At 39.3% G+C, this 20,912-nt stretch overlaps 1 protein-coding gene across 5 annotated transcripts in view; it reads left to right on the top strand.

Annotated features, from left to right (window-relative positions):
- CNTLN (centlein) overlaps positions 1-20,912 on the top strand; it is a 277,959-nt gene that overhangs the window by 93,775 nt on the left and 163,272 nt on the right. For all 5 annotated transcript variants that reach the window (XM_055123768.1, XM_004600347.2, XM_055123767.1 and 2 more), the window contains exon 7: positions 16,104-16,266. In XM_055123768.1, coding sequence (XP_054979743.1) covers positions 16,104-16,266 — 163 coding nt within the window. The remainder of the gene's footprint in view (positions 1-16,103; positions 16,267-20,912) is intronic.

The following is a 20,912-nucleotide window of genomic DNA, read 5'->3' as shown; positions in this document are numbered from 1 at the left end:
TGACTTTTAAAATCATAAATGGTTATTGAAGCTTGTCAGCAGCCTTTTATATCATTCATGATACAGTCATATGAATTCTCCTTTCTTTTATTGCTGTGGTATATTGTATTAATTGATTTGCATATGCTGAACTATGTTTGCACTTTGCATCCTTGAAATAAATCCCACTTGGTCATGATGTATGATCATTTTTTGATGTATTGTTGTATTTGTTCATTATAGTTTTATTGAGCATCTTTAAATATGTCTTCATTAGGGATACTGGTCTGTAGTTTTCTTTTTATAAGATCTGTGCATTTTGATAACAGTGTAATATTGGTTTCTTCAAGTATCATTAGAATTATTCTCTTTTCCTTAAGGATTTTGGGAAAGTTTTAACAGGATAGTTATTTTGTCATCTTTGAAATCCTAATAAAGCCCACTAGAAATCATCTGGTCCTGGGTTTTTGTTTTAAATGTTATTTTATTCACCTGCTATACACTTTTAAGATAGTATCTAACGCATATGATATGCATATCTTCTAATGCACATGAACATCCAACACCACACCCCCACCAGAGTGTTTCTCTCTGTCCCAGTTCTCCCCCCGCCACATACACACACATCAAGTCTTTTGCGGCTCAGCAGACTCCTCCCCCAATCTCCCCATTTCTCACTGCCATAGTAAGCTCTGGCTGTAGAAAGTACTTAGCTTCTGTTTTTTGGGTGATTTGTTTTTATCTCATTATGCTTCTTTACATCTCACACATGAGAGATTATTCTCTGTCTGTCTAGATTATTCTGTGTTTGTCTCTCTCCTCTGGCTGACTTCATGCAGCATGTTACCCTCCAGTTCCATCCACATTACACGACTTTGTCCTTTTTTAAGAGCCAAGTAGTATTTCATTGTGTATATATACATCATAATTTCTTTATCTAGTCATCGGTTCTTGGGTACTTTTTCTATTTCCAGATTTCGAATATTGTAACTAGTTTTGCAGTGAACACAAAATCACAAAAGTCATTTCTGAATAGATTTGGGGATAGATGCACATAAGTGGGATTGTTGTCAGAGAAAAGTGAAATTCTCTGTATTGTGTGTGTGTATTTTTTTAAAAAAATTTTATTAGTGAATCACCATGGGTACAGTTACAAACTTATGAACTTTTACTTTGCATTTCACTCATACAGTGATTGTTTAAATCTTTCCACCAGTGCTCATTCTCCTCCACCAATGTTCCCAGTATCCCTCCCACCCCCACCATCCCACCCTGCCTCTGCAGCAGGGTATTCTCTTTTGATATCTCTCCTTTTGGGTATTGTAGTTGCAGTATAGACTACTTTTGGCACTTATCTTTCAACGCGAATGGGTCCTCCAACATTCTCGACTTGGTGTTCCCTTCTCTAGTTACCTTTTCCCCCAGCATGTGAGGCCAGTTTCCAAGCTGTGGGGCAGACCTCCTGGTTCTTATCTCTACTACTCTTGGGTGTTAATCTCCCATTCTGTTACTTTATATTCCACAGATGAGTGCGATCTTTCTATGTCTGTCTCTCTGTTTCTGACTCATTTTTTAAAATTTATTTTATTGAATCACCATGTGGAAAGTTACAAAGTTCTCAGGCTTGTGTCTCAGTTATACAATACTCAAACACCCATCCCTTCACCAGTGCCCATATTCCACCACCAAAAACCCCAGTATACCTCCCACACCCCACCCCCTCACCCCGCCTGCATAACTGATAATTTTCACTTCATTTTCTCTTTACCTTGATTACATTCCATATTTCAACACAAGACTCACTATTGTTTTTGGAGTTTCCCCCCAAAAAAGACAGCCCTACTGCCAAGGAAGCATTTGATAATTAGTTTTCCATTGCTGAGAATGAAGAGATAGGAAGTCCCGCTGTTCCAAGTACATAACTCTTTTTTTTTTCCTCCTTCTTGCATCACCAAGTTTGTGCCTGCTTAATAGTACTCATAATATGGCCGACGCCACGCCACCTGACAAGGGGAAAAAAAAATGAGAAAGAAGGATATTTCCCATCCTCGGCAGGCGTGAGGCTATGGCTTAGTTCGCAGTCTAGAAACATGGCTGCAAGCAGTTTCTGGAACCAAAAGTAGTCTAGTTGACCTCCGGATCCTGGTCAATCAGCAGCAAAGTGGACACACAAAAGTGTGGCCACCTGGGTCGAATCTTGGGGGAGCGTGCGCTGGTATCGGCCCCCGGCCCGAGACTGCCCAAGCGTCCTGCTGTTCCAAGTACATAAATTTTTTTTTTCCTCTCTCGAGCCACCAAGTTCGTGCCTGCTCAATAGACCTCATAATATGGCGGACGCCATGCCGTGTTTCTCCCCAAAAAGGGAAAAGAACTGAGAAAGAAGGTTATTTCCTCTCCTTGGTCAGCCTGGGGCTATGGCTTAGTTCACAGTCTAGAGAAATGGCTGCTACTTTGATTACCTTAAATATTTCAACAAAAAATTCACTATTATTGTTTGGAGTTTCCCCCAAAGTTAGACCTGTTAAAAAGGAACCGTTTCACATTGCTGACAATTTTTTTTTATCATACTTTTTTTTTAATTTTTATTTTTAATTAGTGAATCACCGTGAGGGTACACTTACAGATACATTGCTGACAATTAAGAGATATTAGGTTTTGGATTTCTATATAAAGTCCAGGGAAAATTCTGCCAGAAATTGCATCACTGCAAGCTTTTACTTCCCTTTTGTGGTGCTCATAAGATGGAAAAGCCTGGAGAGAGAAACCCTTCCCCGCTGGTGCTGCATGGGGCAGTGGCTCAGTTCACAGTCTGGAGGCGTTTCTGTGAGCTGCTCGTGTCCAAAGTAGTTCAGTTTCCCTCCGGGATCGTGTTAGTGCAGCAGCGGAAAGCACTTTCTAACTCATTTCACTTAACATGATACTTTCTGTGTTGATCCACTTATATGCAAATTTCATGACTTCATCTTTTCTAACAGCTACATAGTATTCCATTGTATAGATGTAGCAAAGTTTCTTTAGTCATCTGTTCTGGGGCACTCTGTTTTTTTCCAGATTTTGGCTATTGTAAACAGTGCTGCAATGAGCATACAAATGCAGATGTTATTTCTAATATACCTTTTTGCCTCTCCAGTATATATTCCTAGGAGTGGTATTGCTGGGTCAAGTGGGTGCTCAATTTCTAATTTTATGAAATCGTCCATATTGTTTTCCAAAAGGGCTGAACCAGTCGGCATTCTCACCAGCAGTGAAGCAGGGTCCCTTTCTCCCTACATCCGCAACAATACCGGTTGCTTTTTTTCTTTTGGATGTGGGCCAGTCTCTGTGGTGTGAGGTGATATCTCATTGTTGTTTTGATCTGCGTCTCCCTGATGATTAGTGATGTAGAGCATTTTCTCATGTCCCTTTTAGCCATTCGAATTTCTTCTTTGAGAAAGTTTCTGTTTATTTCATCACCCCATTTTTTGATGGGGTTGGATGTTTTCTTCTTGTGGAGTTCAACCAGTGCCTTGTATATCCTTGATATCAAACCCTTATCGGATGGGTATTTGGTGAATATCCTTTCCCATTTGTAAACTGTTTTTGTATTTTGGTCACTGTTTCTTTTGAGGTGTAGAAGCTTCTTAGTTTAAGATAGTCTAATTTGTTTATCTCTGTTTTCACTTGGTTGGCCAGTGGCGTGTCATCTTTGAAGATGCCGTTACCTTCAACATTGTGGAGGGTTTTGCCGGCCTTGTCTTCAATATACCTTAAGGACCTTCTGGTCTAATGTTGAGGTCTTTAATCCATTTTGATCTGACTTTTGTACTTGGTGTTATGTAGACATCTGAGCCCAATTTTTTTTTTTTTTGCATGTAGCTGTCCAGTTTTGTCAACACAATTTGTTAAAATGGCTTTTCTTGCTCCACTTCACATTTCTCGTTCCCTTCTCAAAGATTAGATGATCATATATTTGAGGGTATGTGCCAGAATATTCAACCCTGTTCCATTGGTCTGTGTCTCTGCCTTTGTTCCAGTACCATCCTGTTTTTTAAGAGATATCTATATTGTTTTTCCCAAAGGTTGAATTTGTCAACATTCCCATCATCTGTTAATGAGGCTCATTTTATTCCATACCCATGCCAAAACTGGTTGCTTTCGTTCATTTTCATACATGCCAGTCTCATTGGGTGAGATGATATCTTGTTTTTGTGATTATTTGTACTTTCCTGATGATCAGTGATGCAGAGATTTTTTTGTCATATATCTCCCCACTGTAAAAAATACAAATGCGTGCTCGGAAGGGGGTGATGTGTGTGTTGTGTTCTCGGGCTCTCAGGGTGTGGCTCTCTCTCTCTCTCTTTCTCTCTCTCTCTCTCTCTCTCTCAACACTTGAGTTCGTGCTCTCAAGCCGCTGTATATGGACCGAATAGGGATGGCTCCTCCTTGTGCTGTGCTTCTGTGTGTGTCGCTACGCTCTCTTCTGTCTGTCTCTCTATCTCTGACTCTGTCTCTGTAGTCTCTCCTCTGATCTCTTCTGACCTCTCTCTGTCGTCTCTCCTCTGGTCTCTTCTGATCTCTCTTCTTCTGACCCCTCTCTCTGGAGTCCTTCTGCTTCAGTCTCTGGAGCCCTTCTCGCTCTCACTTCTGACTCTGACCTTTACGTCTGACTCTGACTCTTACTTTTGGCTTGCTTTGTGCTCTTTGTTTTCCCTGCTTCTGGCTCCGATGACTCCCTGATTCTCTTTCGCTTTGTGCTCTGCTTCTGTTCTTCTCTCTCTACTTCTCTTATAGTCTTAGTTTATATATATAGGGTGGTGACACAAAGGTGGGTTGAACATTAACAAATCAACAAAGAGCAGGTAAGACCACTCCTCCAGGAGATTAACAAAATCTCATCTAAGGAGATTACTCCAGATTACTTGGAGATCTGTTTAAGGGCGGTATCCTATCCAGGGTGTGTTGCTTTCTTTTTTCCTCAGCTAGTAATGCACTTAAATAATTGTAGTAAATCTACTTTTAATATTTCTAGCAATGTCATTCTGCATGGGCTGGAGAGATAGCACAGTGGGTAGGGCGTTCGCCTTTCACGCGGCCGACCCGTGTTCAATTCCCCCGCCCCTCTCAGAGAGCCCGGCAAGCTACCGAGAGTATCGCACCCGCATGGCAGAGCCTAGCAAGCTACCCGTGGCGTATTGGATATGCCAAAAACAGTAATAATAAGTCTCACAATGAGAGACTTTGGTGCCTGCTCAAATAAATTGATGAGCAACGAGATGACAGTGACAGTGACAGTTTATAACATTGCAATCTGAAAAGATTCCTCACTGTAACTTAATCTTCATTACATTATTGAACCTTATTTATTTATTTTAATGAAACATCATAAAATGCAGTAACAGACTTACAAACTTTGATTACGTTTCAGTCATACAATAATTGCGTACCCATCCCTTCATCACTGCCTATTCTCCAGCACCAGTGTTCCCAATATCCCTCCCACCACCTTCCATACCTTCCCATACCCTGCCTCTGTGGCAGGCACATTCTCTCTTATTCTCTCTCTCTCCGTTTGGGTGTTATGGTTTGCAATACAGGTACTAAGCGGCCATCATGTTTGGTCCATAGTTCACTTTTAGCATGCATCTCCCATCCTGAGTGAGCCCTCCAACCATCATTCACTAAGTGGTACCTTCTCTATCCCAGCTGCCCTTTCCCCCAGCACGTGAGACCAGCTTCCAAGCCATGTAGTGATCCGCCTGGCCCTTATCTTTACTATGCTTAGGTGTTAGTCTCCTATTATGTTACTTTATACTCCACAAATGAGTGCAGTCTTTCTTTGTCTGTCTCTCTCTTTCTGACTCATTTCACTCAGCATGATACACTCCATGTCTATCCACTAATATGGAAATTCCATAATTTCATCATTTCTGACGATTGCAAAGTGTTCCATTGTGTAGATATGCCAGTTTCTTTAACCAGTCATCTGTTCTTGGACACTCAGGTTTTTTTCAGATTCTGGCTATTGTAAATAGTGCTGCAGTAAACATATAAGTGCATATGTCATTTTTGCTGTACTTTTTTGCATCTCTAGGATATATTCCCCAAAGTGGTATTGGGTGAATATCCTTTCACATTTTGTAGACAGTCTTTGTATTCTGGCACTGTTTCTTTTGAGGTGCAGAAGCTTTTTAGTTTAAGATAGTCCCATTGTTTATCTGTTTCCTCTTGATGGGTCAGTCTTTGAAGATACCTTTAGCTTCAGTGTCGTGGAGTGGAGGATTTTGCCAACCTTTTCTTCAGTGTACCTTATGAATTCTGGTCTGATGTTGAGGTCTTTAATTCATTTTGATCTGACTTTTTGCATGGTGTTAGGTAGAGGTCTGAGCCTATATTTTTGCATGTAGCTGTCCAGTTTTGCCATCACCATTTGTTAAAGAGGCTTTCCTTGCACCACTTTATATTTCTTGCTTTCTTATCAAGGATTAGATGATCATATATTTGAGGGTGTAGGACTGCACTATCACTGTCTTCATGTTGTTCATTGATTTGCTGGAGCGGGCACCAGTAACATCTCTGTTGTGAGACTTGTTACTGTTTTTGGCATATTGAATACACCACAGGTAGCTTGCCAGGTTCTGCTTTGTGGGCGGGATACTCTCGGTAGCTTGCTGGGCTCTCTGAGAGAGATGGAGAAATCAAACACGGGTCACCCGAGTGCAAGGCAAACACCCTACCCGCTGTACTATTGCTCCAGTCCACTTGAGGGTGTGTGTATGGATATTCAACCCTATTCCATTGGTATGTGGATCTGTCTTTGTTCCACTATCATGCTGTTTTAATTATTATCACTTTGTAGTACAGTTTGAGGCTGGGGAAGGTGATGCCTCCCATCTTTTTTTCTCTAAGAATTGCTTTATATATTTGGGCAGACTTGTTGTTCCATATGAATTTCAGGAGTATTTGATCAATTTATTTGATGAATGTCATGGGTTTCTTTGTAGGGATTGCATTGAATCTGTATAATGCTTTGGGGAGTATTACCATTTTGACAATGTTCATTCTCCCAGTCCATGAGCAGGGATGTGTTTCCATTTACTCTTGTCCTCTTTTACTTCTTGAATTTCTTACATTCCTATTGCGATGTCCCCATTTTCATTCCTGATTCTGTTTATAAGGGTTCTCTCTCTTTGTGAATCTTGCTAGTGGTTTACTCAGACTTTTCAATTTTCTCGAAGAACCAGTTTTTGGTTTCATTGATCTTTCGGATTTTTGGGGGGTTTCCATGTCATTAATTTCTGCTCTAAATTTTATTATTTCTTTCCTCTTTCCTGGTTTGGGCTCCTTTGTTGGTCATTTTCTAAGATCTTAATCTGTAATGTCAAGTTATATATGTAGGCACTTTCTTTCTTCCCGAGAAATGTTTGCAGGCCATAAATTTTCCCCTTAACACTGTTTTAGCTGTGTGCCACAAGTTCTGGTAGCTCATGTCTTCATTATCATTTGTTTTCAGGAATCTTTTGATTTCTTCCTTGACTTCTTCCTTGACCCACTCATTGTTCAACATTGAGTTAATTTCCAGGTCTTTGATTTAATTCTGTTTCTGTGTGTGATTAACTTCTATCTTCAGTGCAGCATGGTCTGAAAAGATAATTGATACAACTTCTATCTTTCTGATTTTATTGAGGTATGTTTTGTGGCCCAGCACATAGTCTATCTTGGAAAATGTTACATGTGCACTGGAAAAGAATTTGTAATTAGTTTGGGGGAGATGAAAAGCCCTGTATTCATATATTAGTGCTCTTCCATTTCTTTCTTCAAAGCCAGTAAGTACTTTCCTTCATGAGTTTTAGTCTTGTTGATCTATCAAGAAGTGATAGGGCCGTGTTGAAGTCTCCGACTACTATTGTGTAGCTATCAGTGTCTTCCTTGAGTATTTTTAAGTGTTTTAAGTATTTTGCTGGCACTTCATTGGGTGTGCATATATGTTTATGAGTGCGATTTCTTCCTGATGTACATATCCCTTGATTATTAAAAATAGCCTTTGCTGTCCCTTTTAATCTTTTTTAAACTAAAATCTGTGTTGTCGGATACTAGTGTGGCCACCCCAGCTTTTTTGAGGGATTTTTTGCTTGAATATTTGTTTTTCATCCTTTGACTTTGAGTCTGTATTTGCTCTGACTGTTTAGATGTGTTTCTTGTAGGCAGCAGAATGTTGGGTTCAATTTATTGAACCTTTTTTTTTAATCTCAGAATGCCATCAAAATTAGACAATTTTCCATATGCACTTGAATGTACATTCAACTTTAGCAGGTTGGTTGAGCCCTGTAAATTTCATTGTGATTTTGGATATTGCAAATTTGTAACTTAATCTTTTAAAGTTTATTCAAAAAACAAAATTTTGTGGATATTTTTATAATATCAACTGTAACACTGTCACTGTCATCCCACTGTTCATTGATTTGCTTGAACGGGCACCAGTAATGTCTCAATTGCGAGACTTCTTGTTACTGTTTTTGGCATATTAAATACGCCACGGGTAGCTTGCCAGGCTTTGTCATGTGGATGGGATACTTTCAGTAGCTTGCCGGACTCTCCGAGAGGGATGGAGGAAACAAACCTGGGTCGACCGAGTGCAGGGCAAATGCCCTACCTGCTGTGCTATCTCTCCAGTCCACAAAAAATTAATTTTATTGTATTGAAATGTATATGTGTGATATCATTGACACTTTTATAAATATCATTTTTATGAAATGAAATTTAATTTATAAAACTAAAGAGAAAGCTTCTGTTAAAGATCATTTCTGGGGGCATCAGGGATATGACTCAGTGGTAGAGCTTTTGCCTTGTATGTATTAAGCCCTGGATTTGATTCCTAATACTGTGTTCCTCTGAGCATCTCCAGGAATAGTGGTGCCATTTAATGAAAGATCTATTTCATATACTCTAGAATAGCATTTCTCAACCATGAGGCCCTTGTAGCCCCCAGGATATCCTAGGAACTGAAAGTAAAGTTATTTAAATGGAAGCATTAGGGCATAAAATTAGGGAGACCACCAGTAGGACAGACTGGTGGCCACAATGAGGAGAAGGCTTAAACTGCCCTAGAACACTGAATCCAAGCATAAGAGTAAATACTAGTTACTTATGTGGGAAATTAAATTCTAATGCACACTGCATCAGAATAGAAGCATTGGAGGCAAGAAAGGGCCCGAAGTAAATATAATCTGTTACTGTATTGGCCCTTTAATAGATAGGTATACTCAAGTTTTTACTCATGTTGATTCTGAACAGACCATAGAAAGTAACCAGGCCACATAATAGTATTCTCAATCTGTTACTTGTAGATAGCCCACTGATATCAGGTATGCCCAGACCACTGCAACCTATGGGCAGACTGCCTATGCAACCTCTTATGGACAGTCTTCCACTGTATTGTAATTCTAACTACCCTCAAGACATACAGTCAGCTTGTCCTGTATGGCATTGGTGCTTAAGATACTACTATGGCCACTACTACTACTATTGGTGCTTTAATGACACTACTGTGGTCACTGCCACCCAGACATCTCTACACATGGCACTCTCTGCTTATCCAGCATATGGGCCGCATCTAGCAATCATTGCACCTACAGGATCACAAAATGGTAACAAGCCCACCGAGACTAGTCAACCTCAGCCTCGCAAAGTGGTTACAACCAACCCAGCCTAGGATATGGACATGATAACTCTAGTTATCTCCAGGTACCTAGGAGTTTTATCTGTAGCCAGACAGCACCTCTATCCTATCCACCTACAAGCTATTCTTCTATGCAGCAGATTTCATTTCAGCAGGAATACTCCAGTAGCCAGGGGTGTTTATGCTCAGGAGTCCAGAGGATTTTCAAAACCATGAGGGACCCAGAGAATGAGTGTCTCTTATAATAAAAAAGTGGTTTAGTGGGATTTTATTGGGGAGGCATGAGCAGAGGTAGGTGGGGAGGAGAACATCGTAGAATGGGCACTGTAGAGTGAGGTGGCTTTAATATATTTAGAGGCCCATCTATAGGTCCAGATAAGACAACATTGCAATTTATGTGCAAGGATTAAATGCTAATGTCTTTAGATTGTTCAGCCAACTTCTTTAAGTAGTGTGGTGTTGTTAAAATGCGCGAAAGAACTGGAAAACTGCATCTCCTTGGGCAAGGAAATAGAGAAGCAAAGGTGATGCCATAGTGTCCTTCGAAGATGTATCAACTGCCAAAACTGCCGTAGAGTGGTTTGATGAGAAAGATTTTTAAGGAAGCAAATTTAAAAATTTCTCACTTGGAAAAAGCCTCCAATGAACAGCATGTGAGGTGGCAAGTCACCCCATGAGAATGGAGGGATACCACCACTGCTCCTTGAAGATCTAGAGGCCCAGGAGGTCCGAGGGGACTCATAGATCACATGGGAAGCTGAAGAGGAGACAGAAGAGGCTTTCCCCACAAAGGACCCTGGGATTACTGAGGGAACCTGTTAGGAGAAAGAAGCATAAAACATTGAGCTAGAGACAGGCAGTGCTTCAGTCTGGGATGTGGTAGACCAGAACTTTGAAGAACAGAATGCAACCAGTGGAAGAGTGTAAGGCTTTAAAGCCTGAAGGAAGGTTTCCTATCCCGGGATAAGCAGAGGTGGCCCTGGTGACTGGCTGGGAGGAAGTGCCAGTCTCATGGACAATAGTCATTCAGGGAACTGTTCAGAGGTGTTTGTGGTGGGGATAAAGATGGCTTAGGTGGCTGTTGGGCATGGGCCTAGGTTGCTTTGGTGGTCAGTTGTGGTAACCCTGGGGGATTCCCTGGGTCTTTGATAGAACAGGTGGTAGGAGGAAGACGTAGAAGTGGAGGGCCTGAAAAAATGGGATAAAGGTGAACACCATCAAGAATGCAGAGACCAGCCCAATTAGACACAAAGATCCTTAAGAGCTGCATTGACTACCAGATTTTTAAACCAGAAAATGTTACAAATTTAAAATCTGCATTTACAATGCTGGCCACAACATTATTATTGTTTCTATCTATTCTTTAGTATTTTTTACCATTTGTAAAGAAAGATTAAAACAAGTTAAATGGTAGTGTGCTAATTTTTTTACCCTTCTTTAAAAAGATGGTTGTTTGGCTCTCCACCCTCATGAGATCCGGAGCAGCCACGCATAAAACGGCCCCTCTGCTCCTTAAAGATTATGATCCAGGAGGTCTACTAACCCATTTTGGCACCCAGCGGCTTCTTATAGAAATGCATCTAGACTGTGAACTGAGCCACAACCCCATGCCGCCCGGGGAGGGGACAGGATTTTCTCTCCAAACCCTTTCTTTATGCGGGGAGATGGCGGTGGCAGCAGCAGCGCCCGCGTGGCGTCCACCGTCTTCTAGAACTCACAACCCAGAGGTATGAGTTTGTAGTGACGTGGCGCGCAGGAGATCATGGGATGGGGGTGTTACCAGCACGCTTTCCGCCCAGATGAGATCTGGAGCAGCGGGGCACGAAACGGCCCCCTCTGCTCCTTAAAGACTAGGATCCAGGAGGTCTACTAACCCATTTTGCACCTAGCGGCTTCTTGTAGAAATGAATCTTGACTGTGAACTGAGCTAAAATATCAGAAATCCTAAACTGTGCGGCCTCAATAGCTCATATAATCTCCATTCTCTGCAATGGAAAACAAATTATCAAATGATACCTTTTCAGTAGGTTTGATTGTTGGGAGAAAATTCAAAATAATAATAGCGAGTTCTCTGTTGAAATATTGAATGTATTCAAAGTATAGAGAGAATAAAGTGAAGATCATTAGCCACTCAGGTGGGGAGGTGGGCGTGGGAGGGGGGTATATTTGGTGTTTTTGGTGGTGGAACATGTGCACTGGTGAAGGGATGGGGGTTTGATCATTATATGACTGAGACTTAAACCTGAAAGCTTTGTAACTTTTTTCACGGTGATTCAATGAAATAAAAATTAAAAAAAAAAGATTGTTGTTTGTAAAAAACTAAGGCTTGCCGAGGGGCGCGTGCACTCGCGGGCTCTCCGGGTGGCTCTGTCTCACCGCCCGCATTCGGTGCCCTGGAACCACTGTGTGTTGTAGGTCGAGGGCAGGCGACAGAAGGAAGAAGGCCAAACTGGTTGCTCGAACAGTTTATTTCATTCTCTCTTCCTGCTTCTCTCCCGACTCTCAGTCTCTCTCTGGATCTGTGGATCTGGCCCCCCAACCCACCCTTACAGCCTAGTTAAATCTCCCCACCATGAGGGGGTTGGGTCGTACACATAGGTGTGGTCACAATCAATAGGGTAAGGTCCTTTCCCTTAGGGGATGCTTCTCCTAGGACTTAATTCTCTTTCAGCAGGAGAATCCACCCAAGGGCGGAGTCCTGTGAGTGTGTTTCTCCTCTCCTCAGCCAGCAAACATATAAGAATCCATAATATTAATCATTTTGTATGGACACAATAAGATATGCATTAAAGCTTATAGAATTGCTCTCCTGGGGCCATCTCAATCTCAGACTACAGTACTAAGGCCAGATCAGTCTTTCCTATCCCTAGCAGGGTCCTAGTCTCATCATTACTTTGGGATCATGACAGCATTTGTCTATGATCAAGCTCTTAACTTATAGTTAAGAATTAGGCACTTTGGCCAGGCCCATCTCGATGCCAGGGTAGCACATAACTCACCGCTTGCCCTGGATCCGTCCCGTCCCTCGTCGGAACCCTGCTTTTGGGGTGCTAGGAACTGAGGGCAACTGAGGCTTAAGTGGAGAAAGCAGATGCCCGGGAGGGAATAATATTGGAAGCCAAGTAAGCCCCAAGTTACAAAAACATAATATTGTCTTCCGTGTCCATACAAAAAGGACATTGCTTTAAAGTAAATTATTCAAAAGGCACAAGAAGAGGAGAAAGGCAATATTAACTTATATAATATAAATTCAGTATCCTAGGAAGGTCTAACCTTACAAATTAGCAGAGTCAGATTAAGGGAAAGCCGCGGATTAACTGTTTTGGGGAAGAGTGCATAGAGAAGTGATTATAGCTAAACAAAGGGATGGGAGAGATTCGGGAACACCTTGATGGGTGAGATTGGGGTAAGCCTAAACTCAGGGGAAAACCGGGACAAGCTACTTGTGGCAAGGGGGGAGAGGACAAAGTAATGTCATCCTACAGTTGTTTAAGTCCAGACATTTGGAACCCTTTGTGAGCATGCCCAGTATCATTGTGGATACCCAAGAGGGACTCTCACTAACAATGTTCATTGTTGTGATGGTTTTAAAAAAACATAAATTCTAAATGTTTACAAATAGTCAAAATATACATATATTCATACATGCACATGCATATATGTATACAGACATAGCTCCACATAATCCTTAAATGTAAGCCAAAAATGATCTGGCTTTCTCCTTTGCAAATAGCAAATCTTTTAGTATTGGAGTAGACATAAATTAATTTGTGTTTTATGTTGCATTAAAATTCAAGTTGATGCTTTATTTTCATTATGTCTCCTTTGAAAATGCATCATTTATTTAGGTATCCTGACTTATGTATGTTTTAATTATATTGTGATTGACTTTTATTCTCTATTGCTTAGTTTCATTCATTGTCTTTGCCAAATGTTGTTCTTGAAAAATGGCAGTACTCAGAAGGAATCATTTCTGTGGGTCTCTTTATTTCCTTTTCCTGTGAGTGTTATATTTTCAGAAGGCATTGTCTATCATAGATTATCTTCATTCTTCTTCTCTGTTTTTTGACTCTTTTTCTGATATCTTTTTTTAAAAAATAGTTACAGAAAGATTGTTCTGTTCTTATATTAAAGTCTTATTCCCAATATAATGGCATTAGGAGGTGGAGAATTTGGATAGTGTTTTTATCATGAGTATAGGGCCCTTACAAATGTGAGTAATAAGGGTTTATAAAAGAGACTTCACATAATTCTCTAGTACTTCTGCCATGTGAGAATGCAATAAGAATTCTAAAACTGAAAGAAGGTTCTTATGAACCATACTGACATTCATTTCCTGGTTCCATAGCTATGAGAGGTAAGTTTTTATTGTTGCTAAACTACCTAAACTAAAATATTTTTTTATAGTAGACCAAAAGGACTAAGACAAATGGTATGTGCATAACTATATGTGTATTCAGGAGTGGATACTGTATTTGGATAGTGATAATCTAAAACTCTTTTACAGCAGACCTCATTTCGTCCATATCAATGGTGATAATCCAGCTGCTCTCTATCTCTCTCTTTTGTTCTTGCTTTTAAGATCTGTTTTATTTGACTAAATCACCAATTTGATGTTATCAGTAAAGGAAAAGATTCATTAAAAAGTAGTCTTTAGGGGGCAGGCTTGGAGAATGGTTGGGAAAATGGAGGCAGTTGTGAGGGAAGATGAAAGTGATGGTAGGATTGGTGTTTGAATATTTAGTGTCTGTAACAAGCCATCATGAACAACATTGAAAATTATGGTGTTCAAACAAAATGGGTGAAAAATCCTGTCATTCTCTCCCCCACCAAAAAATAGTAGTTTTTAGGCACACTTTAGTATAGGGTGTGGTGTTGGATTTTGTATGTGTGAAACTTGTCACTAACAATATTGTAAAGCATGGTGCCTCAAATAAATTATTTTTTAAAGAATGTAAATAATTGGAGAGATAATATAGGGGTTAAGGCACTTGCCTTGTTCACAGCTGACCCTTGTTTGATCTCCGAAGTGCATGTGATCCCCTGAGCAGTACCAGCAGTTATCCCTGAGCACAGAGCCAGAAGTAAGCCCTGAGCACTTCAGGGTGTGCCTCAAAATTCTGTCCTAATTAGAAAAAAAATTAGTCTTGAAATACAAAATATAAAGTATATTTCTGCAATGTCTATATATTTGTCTTTTCTACTTTAATATATAAAATATTTTTCACTTTTATGTGATTTGTGTCATAATGGGTTACTTACCATAGGAATTTGGGTGTATTTATCCCAGAGGCCTTAGTATCACTTATCGTTATCATCTGTTAATTTTCCTTCTCACAGAGTTAGCCTTGGTTGTGTTGGAAGAAGTGGATCTAACATGTATTGCTTTCTCTTTGGCTTTTTAAATTTTATCTTATCCTTAAAATTGGATTAAAGAATTCAGAATTCTAGCTCAGTCTCTGGAGGGTACATACTAGTGCTTTAAGGCAGTGACTTTTAAGGAATTTAGCTTGAAATTTTAATTTATATTTTGGAATTCTTTAAAGCATTCAAAGTTCTGTACAATATAAAACTTGTCTGATGACATTTTTTTGACTGACTATTGTCAGTACTTAAGTGACAATTTAAAATAAAAGGTGACTTGATGAATGGGGTTCTTATTAGCATTAAACCATAAAAGAAAGTTGGTAAATATTTGCCTTTGAAAGCCATAGTTGCCTTATCATATGGGTATTGCGTAAATATTCTTTCCCATTCTGGGGCTCTTTCTGTATTTTGGTCTCTGTTTCTTTTGATGTTCAGAAGCTTCTTAGTTTGATGTAGTCCCATTTGTTTATGTTTGTGTCTACTTGCATGGGCAGTGCTATTTCATTCTTAAAGATACAAGGGCCAGGAGGATTGCTCCATAGCTGGAAGACTGCTTCATAAGTGGAGGGGAGAAGGCAGATGGGATAGAGAAGGGATCACTAAGAAAATGATGGCTGGAGGAATTTGTCGAGATGGGAGATGCGTGCCAAAAGTAGATAATGAACCAAACATGATGACCTCTCAGTATCTGTGGTGCAAGCCATAATGCCCCAAAGTAGAGAGAGAGTATGGGGAATATTGTCTGCCATGGAGGAAGGGGGAGGGTGGGAAAGGGGGGCTATACCGGGGATATTGGTGGTGGAAAATGTGCACGCGTGGAGGGATGGGTGTTTGATCATTGCGTGATTGTAACCCTAACATGAAAGCTTGTAACTATCTCACGGTGATTCAATAAAATTAAAATAAAAAGAAAGCCATAGTTCTATCAATAGGTTTATGCAGTAAATGTTAAAAACTTTATATGCTAGTTATTTTATTAATATGTTCACATTCAATAAAAGCAAATAGGTGAAAAGTTTGGAATCTGATATATAACCTTAGATGAACACAATTTAATTGAGATGGACTCTATTCATGCTTCTCTGTTTATTGCTTTGCATAGGAAGGAATTGCAGGAGCTACAGAATCTTTACAAACAGAACAGTGCGCATACAGCTCAGCAGGCAGAGCTGATCCAGCAGCTTCAGGTTCTGAATATGGACACACAAAAAGTACTGAAGAATCAAGAAGATGTTCACACTGCTGAAAGTATATCATATCAAAAAGTATGCCTTTATGTTTTTCACTAAAATGAACTTACCTGTATGAACATAAAATATATAAAACTCATTTTTTCAAATGTCAACATTTTTTTATTCCATTTTACATATGGGTCCTCCAAATTAAAACCATTGGATCATTAGATTACTCAATGTGGTAATATTTAACGTAAGTGAGTTTTGTAAGTGGTTAAAACAAAAACATTTGAAATACACATACAACTCTATTCTATAGGATATTGTGTTTATTTGCTGGAATTTTAAATTCTATTATGAATTATACTAGCAGTGTAATCCCCAAACCAGAAGGAATTTGGATAATGGAATACATAGTATTCTGTTACGAGAGCAAGTTCAACAAATGTGGTTTTAGTTTATGGCCTACGGAATTATTTTATTATAGAATTTGTGTGTTATTTTATTGGCATAACTGCAGAAATACTAACAGGTATGCTGATGAGATATTCAGGAAGAATATTTTCTAATAATTTTCTCTATTTCATTTGTTTCCTTTAAGTAATGACTACACCCATTTTGTGTTAGTATTTGTCACTTCCCACACCTCCCCCCAAAGAAGACAACAACTAAAATTAACTAGTAATTAAAGAGTAAATTTGGACTGAAGAGATAGGTTAAGTTTCTTCCTTTGCATGTGGTTGACCCCTCTCTGATCTTAGGCATTGCATGGTCCCCTGAACATTGCCAAGTACAGCTCGGGAGGCCCTTGAGTTTTCCTGACTGTAGTCTTGGAAGCCGCAGCATGCTCCTGGTGGCCTGGTTAGAGTCCTGCATCACAGGACCAGTGGCAGTAAGTGTATACTCAGGCATCACATTTTGTGGCTAGCCAGATTCTGGAGAATAGCTGGGAGAGACTCTTGGCCTCCTGACCATTACCTGAGAGTCCGATAAAGCCCCAATAACATTTTTGAATCTTATTTATTGTTAATTTAATAAATCTCTATATACATAAATAAATACACATAATTTAAAGTTATACAAACTCAGTCAGCTTCTTGAGATTAATGAATCTTAATCTTTGAAGAAGCATTTAAAACTTAGAATATCTTTTATTCGTTTATTCCTCTTATCTCTAAAATTTGGGGAATTCCTTTTTTTACCTTTTTGAACTTAGTCATCTAAAAATGTATCATAAAAACCAAATGTCTTTAATTGATACAAATAGAAGCTATGAAGTTAACTTTTAACATATTTTAAAAGTAATGCTTTGGAGCAGTGCTTTTTGTCTTTCTTTCTCCCATATTCTGTGTTCCTTTGTTTCCCTTCAGTTTTGGAATTCCCAAGTGTCGAGGTAGCACCTGTGCTCACCTCATCTAGTACAGAGCTTCTGAAATTCTTTGCACTTGCAACCTCTTTTGCTTGAGAAATTTTTATATAACCATGGGCATATAGTTCAGGAAATAAATGTACAGATCAAACATTTACTGATAATATATTATAAAGAAAAATTGCCCCCTTAGTTCTTCTGTAGGATCCATTTCCCCAACTGTATCAATCCTAACCTCAAGCATTCTACCATGTTTCTGGTCTGGTAGAAGAACAAATCAAGCAAGCAAAACCTTGTATTGATTCCACCATATTCTTTTTCTTTCACTACCTTTACCTCATCCTTTTCCAGTAATATTCTTTGCAATAATTATATGTACTCTTCTTAAAGCTTTTTTTTTCCCCATTCTCTCTCTTTTTTTCTTTTTGGGTCACACTCGACAATGCACAGGGGTTATCTCCTGGTTCTGTACTCAGGAATAACTCCTGGCGATGCTTGGGGGACCATGTGGGATGCTGGGGATCGAACCCGGGTCGGCCGAGTGCAAGGCAGACGCCCTACCTGCTGTGCTATCACCCCAGCACCCCCCTCATTTTCTTTTAAACTAATTCAAAACCACTTTTTTTTTTCTCCAGTAAGTCCATTAAAATTTTTCCAATACTTGTAATTCTCGAACCTGAAAGAGCCTTCAATCGTTGGGAAAACTGAGTGAGGAGAGGCTGCTAAAATCTCAGGACTGAGTGTAATGGAGATATTACTGGTGCTTGCTCGAGTAAATTGAAGAACAACGGGATGACAGTAATACAGTGATACTTGTAATTCTCATATTGCTCTATTTAATGCAGTTCTCATATTACCCCTTGCACCAGCACCATTTGTCATAGTTGATGACTCGTTAATCCTTTGAAGTACCTTTTATTTTTCTTAAATTTTCAATTTACCCTAATTGTGTAGTTTTTATTTTCTTTCAGTTTCAAGATGTTTTCTATGTTTTTCGGTTTTCCTCTTCTTCCTGACTGCTAGATGTTAAAATATCCTAGGCTTCAATAGGATATATTGAAAAAAACAACAACAACAAAAACAACTCTTTAAACTCATACCCTAGGTGATATTATCTGATTACCTATTCTTACAAAATACTTTGATTCAAAATTTGCTTGTCTGTTTATGGATCTCTTCCATGAACTCTAAAGGGTTTTTTCAATTATATACACTAGTGTTTCTCAGCTGGGGGCCATATGACCCCTCGAGGACCCCAAGGTGTTTCAATGATGTCAGAGGTGATAATCATGTAAGTGGGAGGCAGAGCATGAGACTAGGGGGTCAATAGTAGGTGAGAGAGGCCACAGGAAGGAAACAAGTTTGAAAAGTATCAGAGCCATTAAAAGTTGAGAAACTTTTATAGCCAACACACTGTTTCTTTTTTTTCTCCATGTTTTTAATCCAGTCCCCATGAGATACAGTTACAAAGCTTTCATGATTTAGTTTCAGTTGTAAAATGATTGAACAGCCATCTCTCCACCAGTGCACATTTTTTTTTCACCACTAATGTCCCCAGTATCCCTCCCACCACCTACACCTTATCCCACCCCCTGCCTCTGTGGCAGACAATTTCCTTCTTACTTTCTCTCTACTTTTGGGCATTATAGTTTGCAATACAGATACTGAGAGGCTATCACATTTGTTCCTTTATCTACTTTCAGCACACATCTCCCATCCCGAGCATTCTGTCCAACTATCTCAGCTGCCCTCCCACTACCCTCATGAGGCAGGTTTCCATCGTGATCAGTCTTTCTGGCCCTTGTCTCTAATGTCCTCGGGAGCACACTGTTTCTTAACTTAGGTTTGTTTCTTAAACTTCATAAGCTGTTCGCGTATTCTTGAATGTACGTTCCCAGTTCTACTTTCCAGCACCCTAATTGTGTACCTTTTCCCAAAACCACCATAACATATTATGTAAATAATTATAGTAATTATTGTGAGTTTTTTCTCAGTGCATATTCAAATATACTCATGATAAATCCTAGCAGGTTAAATTAAGTTAATTATTCTACAGACACCTCCATTGATTTCCTTTCTCACTTTAAGTAAAAATTTAAGTATCCCTATAACCTAAATAACTCACTTTATATGGAGCTGCATAACTTCTCTCATCCATGTCTCCTCTTCACCTTAGTCTGTTGGCTTCAACCACACCAATGTTGTTTCTTTGCCAGGTGTTCTTCAGTGCTAAGATTTTAGCACTTGTTTTTGCTGTTTCAAAATTCTTCCCAACTTATCTTAAAAGACATCCTATTATATTGCCCCTTTTAACTTCATGACATTAATATTTGATAACAGATTTAGTAAGAGTCTGAATATGTATATTGTAGTTTCAACAATAGAGGGGAATATAGGAAAGTAGCTGGAGTGCTACCTAGACTAGCAATAAGAAACAAGACAGATTTAAAAGAAAAAAAAAACTCTTCTTGGTGAAGTTATATCAGTGGTGTTTATTTTAAGAAGATTAGAAAATATCAAACAAAAATTAGCTTATCATACATAAGTCCACTATAGGAAATTTAGTTCAAGTCATAAATTCCCTAGTCAGTGCCTTTGCTAAATTTTGAGAAGTAATTTTTATATACTACTACGTGGAGAATTTACCATAACCTGAACTTTGCTCAGGGATACTTTTTGAAATCTCACATAGGTTTCCCCTAGGAGTATAAGTATCTTTTCTAAAATCTTTATAGATTATGAAAAATGTGATAGGCATATGCTGTGTTTATAAATAGTATGAAGGTAGATAAAAAACAGTCTGAGATTTTCTTATTTAAATAACTAGTTTACTTTTCTTTGTGTTTAACCTATATTTTGTTCTCTTTTCTCCATTTAAAATTCCCTTTTCCTTTTACATATTTCCTTAAAGCTTTCTTCAAGCAGTTGGGGAGGAATACCACTGAAATTTAAGTGGTCCTCATTCTGAAACTTAATTCATTTTTTTAAAATTTATTTTATTCTTTAATTAGCGAATCACCATGAGGGTACAGATACAGATTCACACATTTTAAAACTTGTTTTTCCCTCATACAATGTTTACAAACACATCCCTTCACCAGTGCCCATTCTCCATCACCAATAAACCCAGTATCCTTCCCCCACCCCAATCCCATCTCCCCCCCACCCCACGCTGCCTCTGTAGCAGGGTATTCCCTTTTGATCTCTCTCTCCAATTGGGTGTTGTGGTTTGTAATAGGGGTATTGAGTGGCCATTGTGTTCAGTCTCTAGTCTACTTTCAGCACGCATCTCCCTTCCCGGGAGGGATCTCCAACCACATTTTACTTGGTGTTCCCTTCTCTATCAGAACTGCCTTTTTCCCCAGCA

This window comes from Sorex araneus, chromosome 1 (genome assembly GCF_027595985.1).
Source record: "Sorex araneus isolate mSorAra2 chromosome 1, mSorAra2.pri, whole genome shotgun sequence".
Lineage (NCBI taxonomy): Eukaryota > Metazoa > Chordata > Mammalia > Eulipotyphla > Soricidae > Sorex > Sorex araneus.
This window is presented reverse-complemented; position numbering and strand designations above follow the sequence as displayed.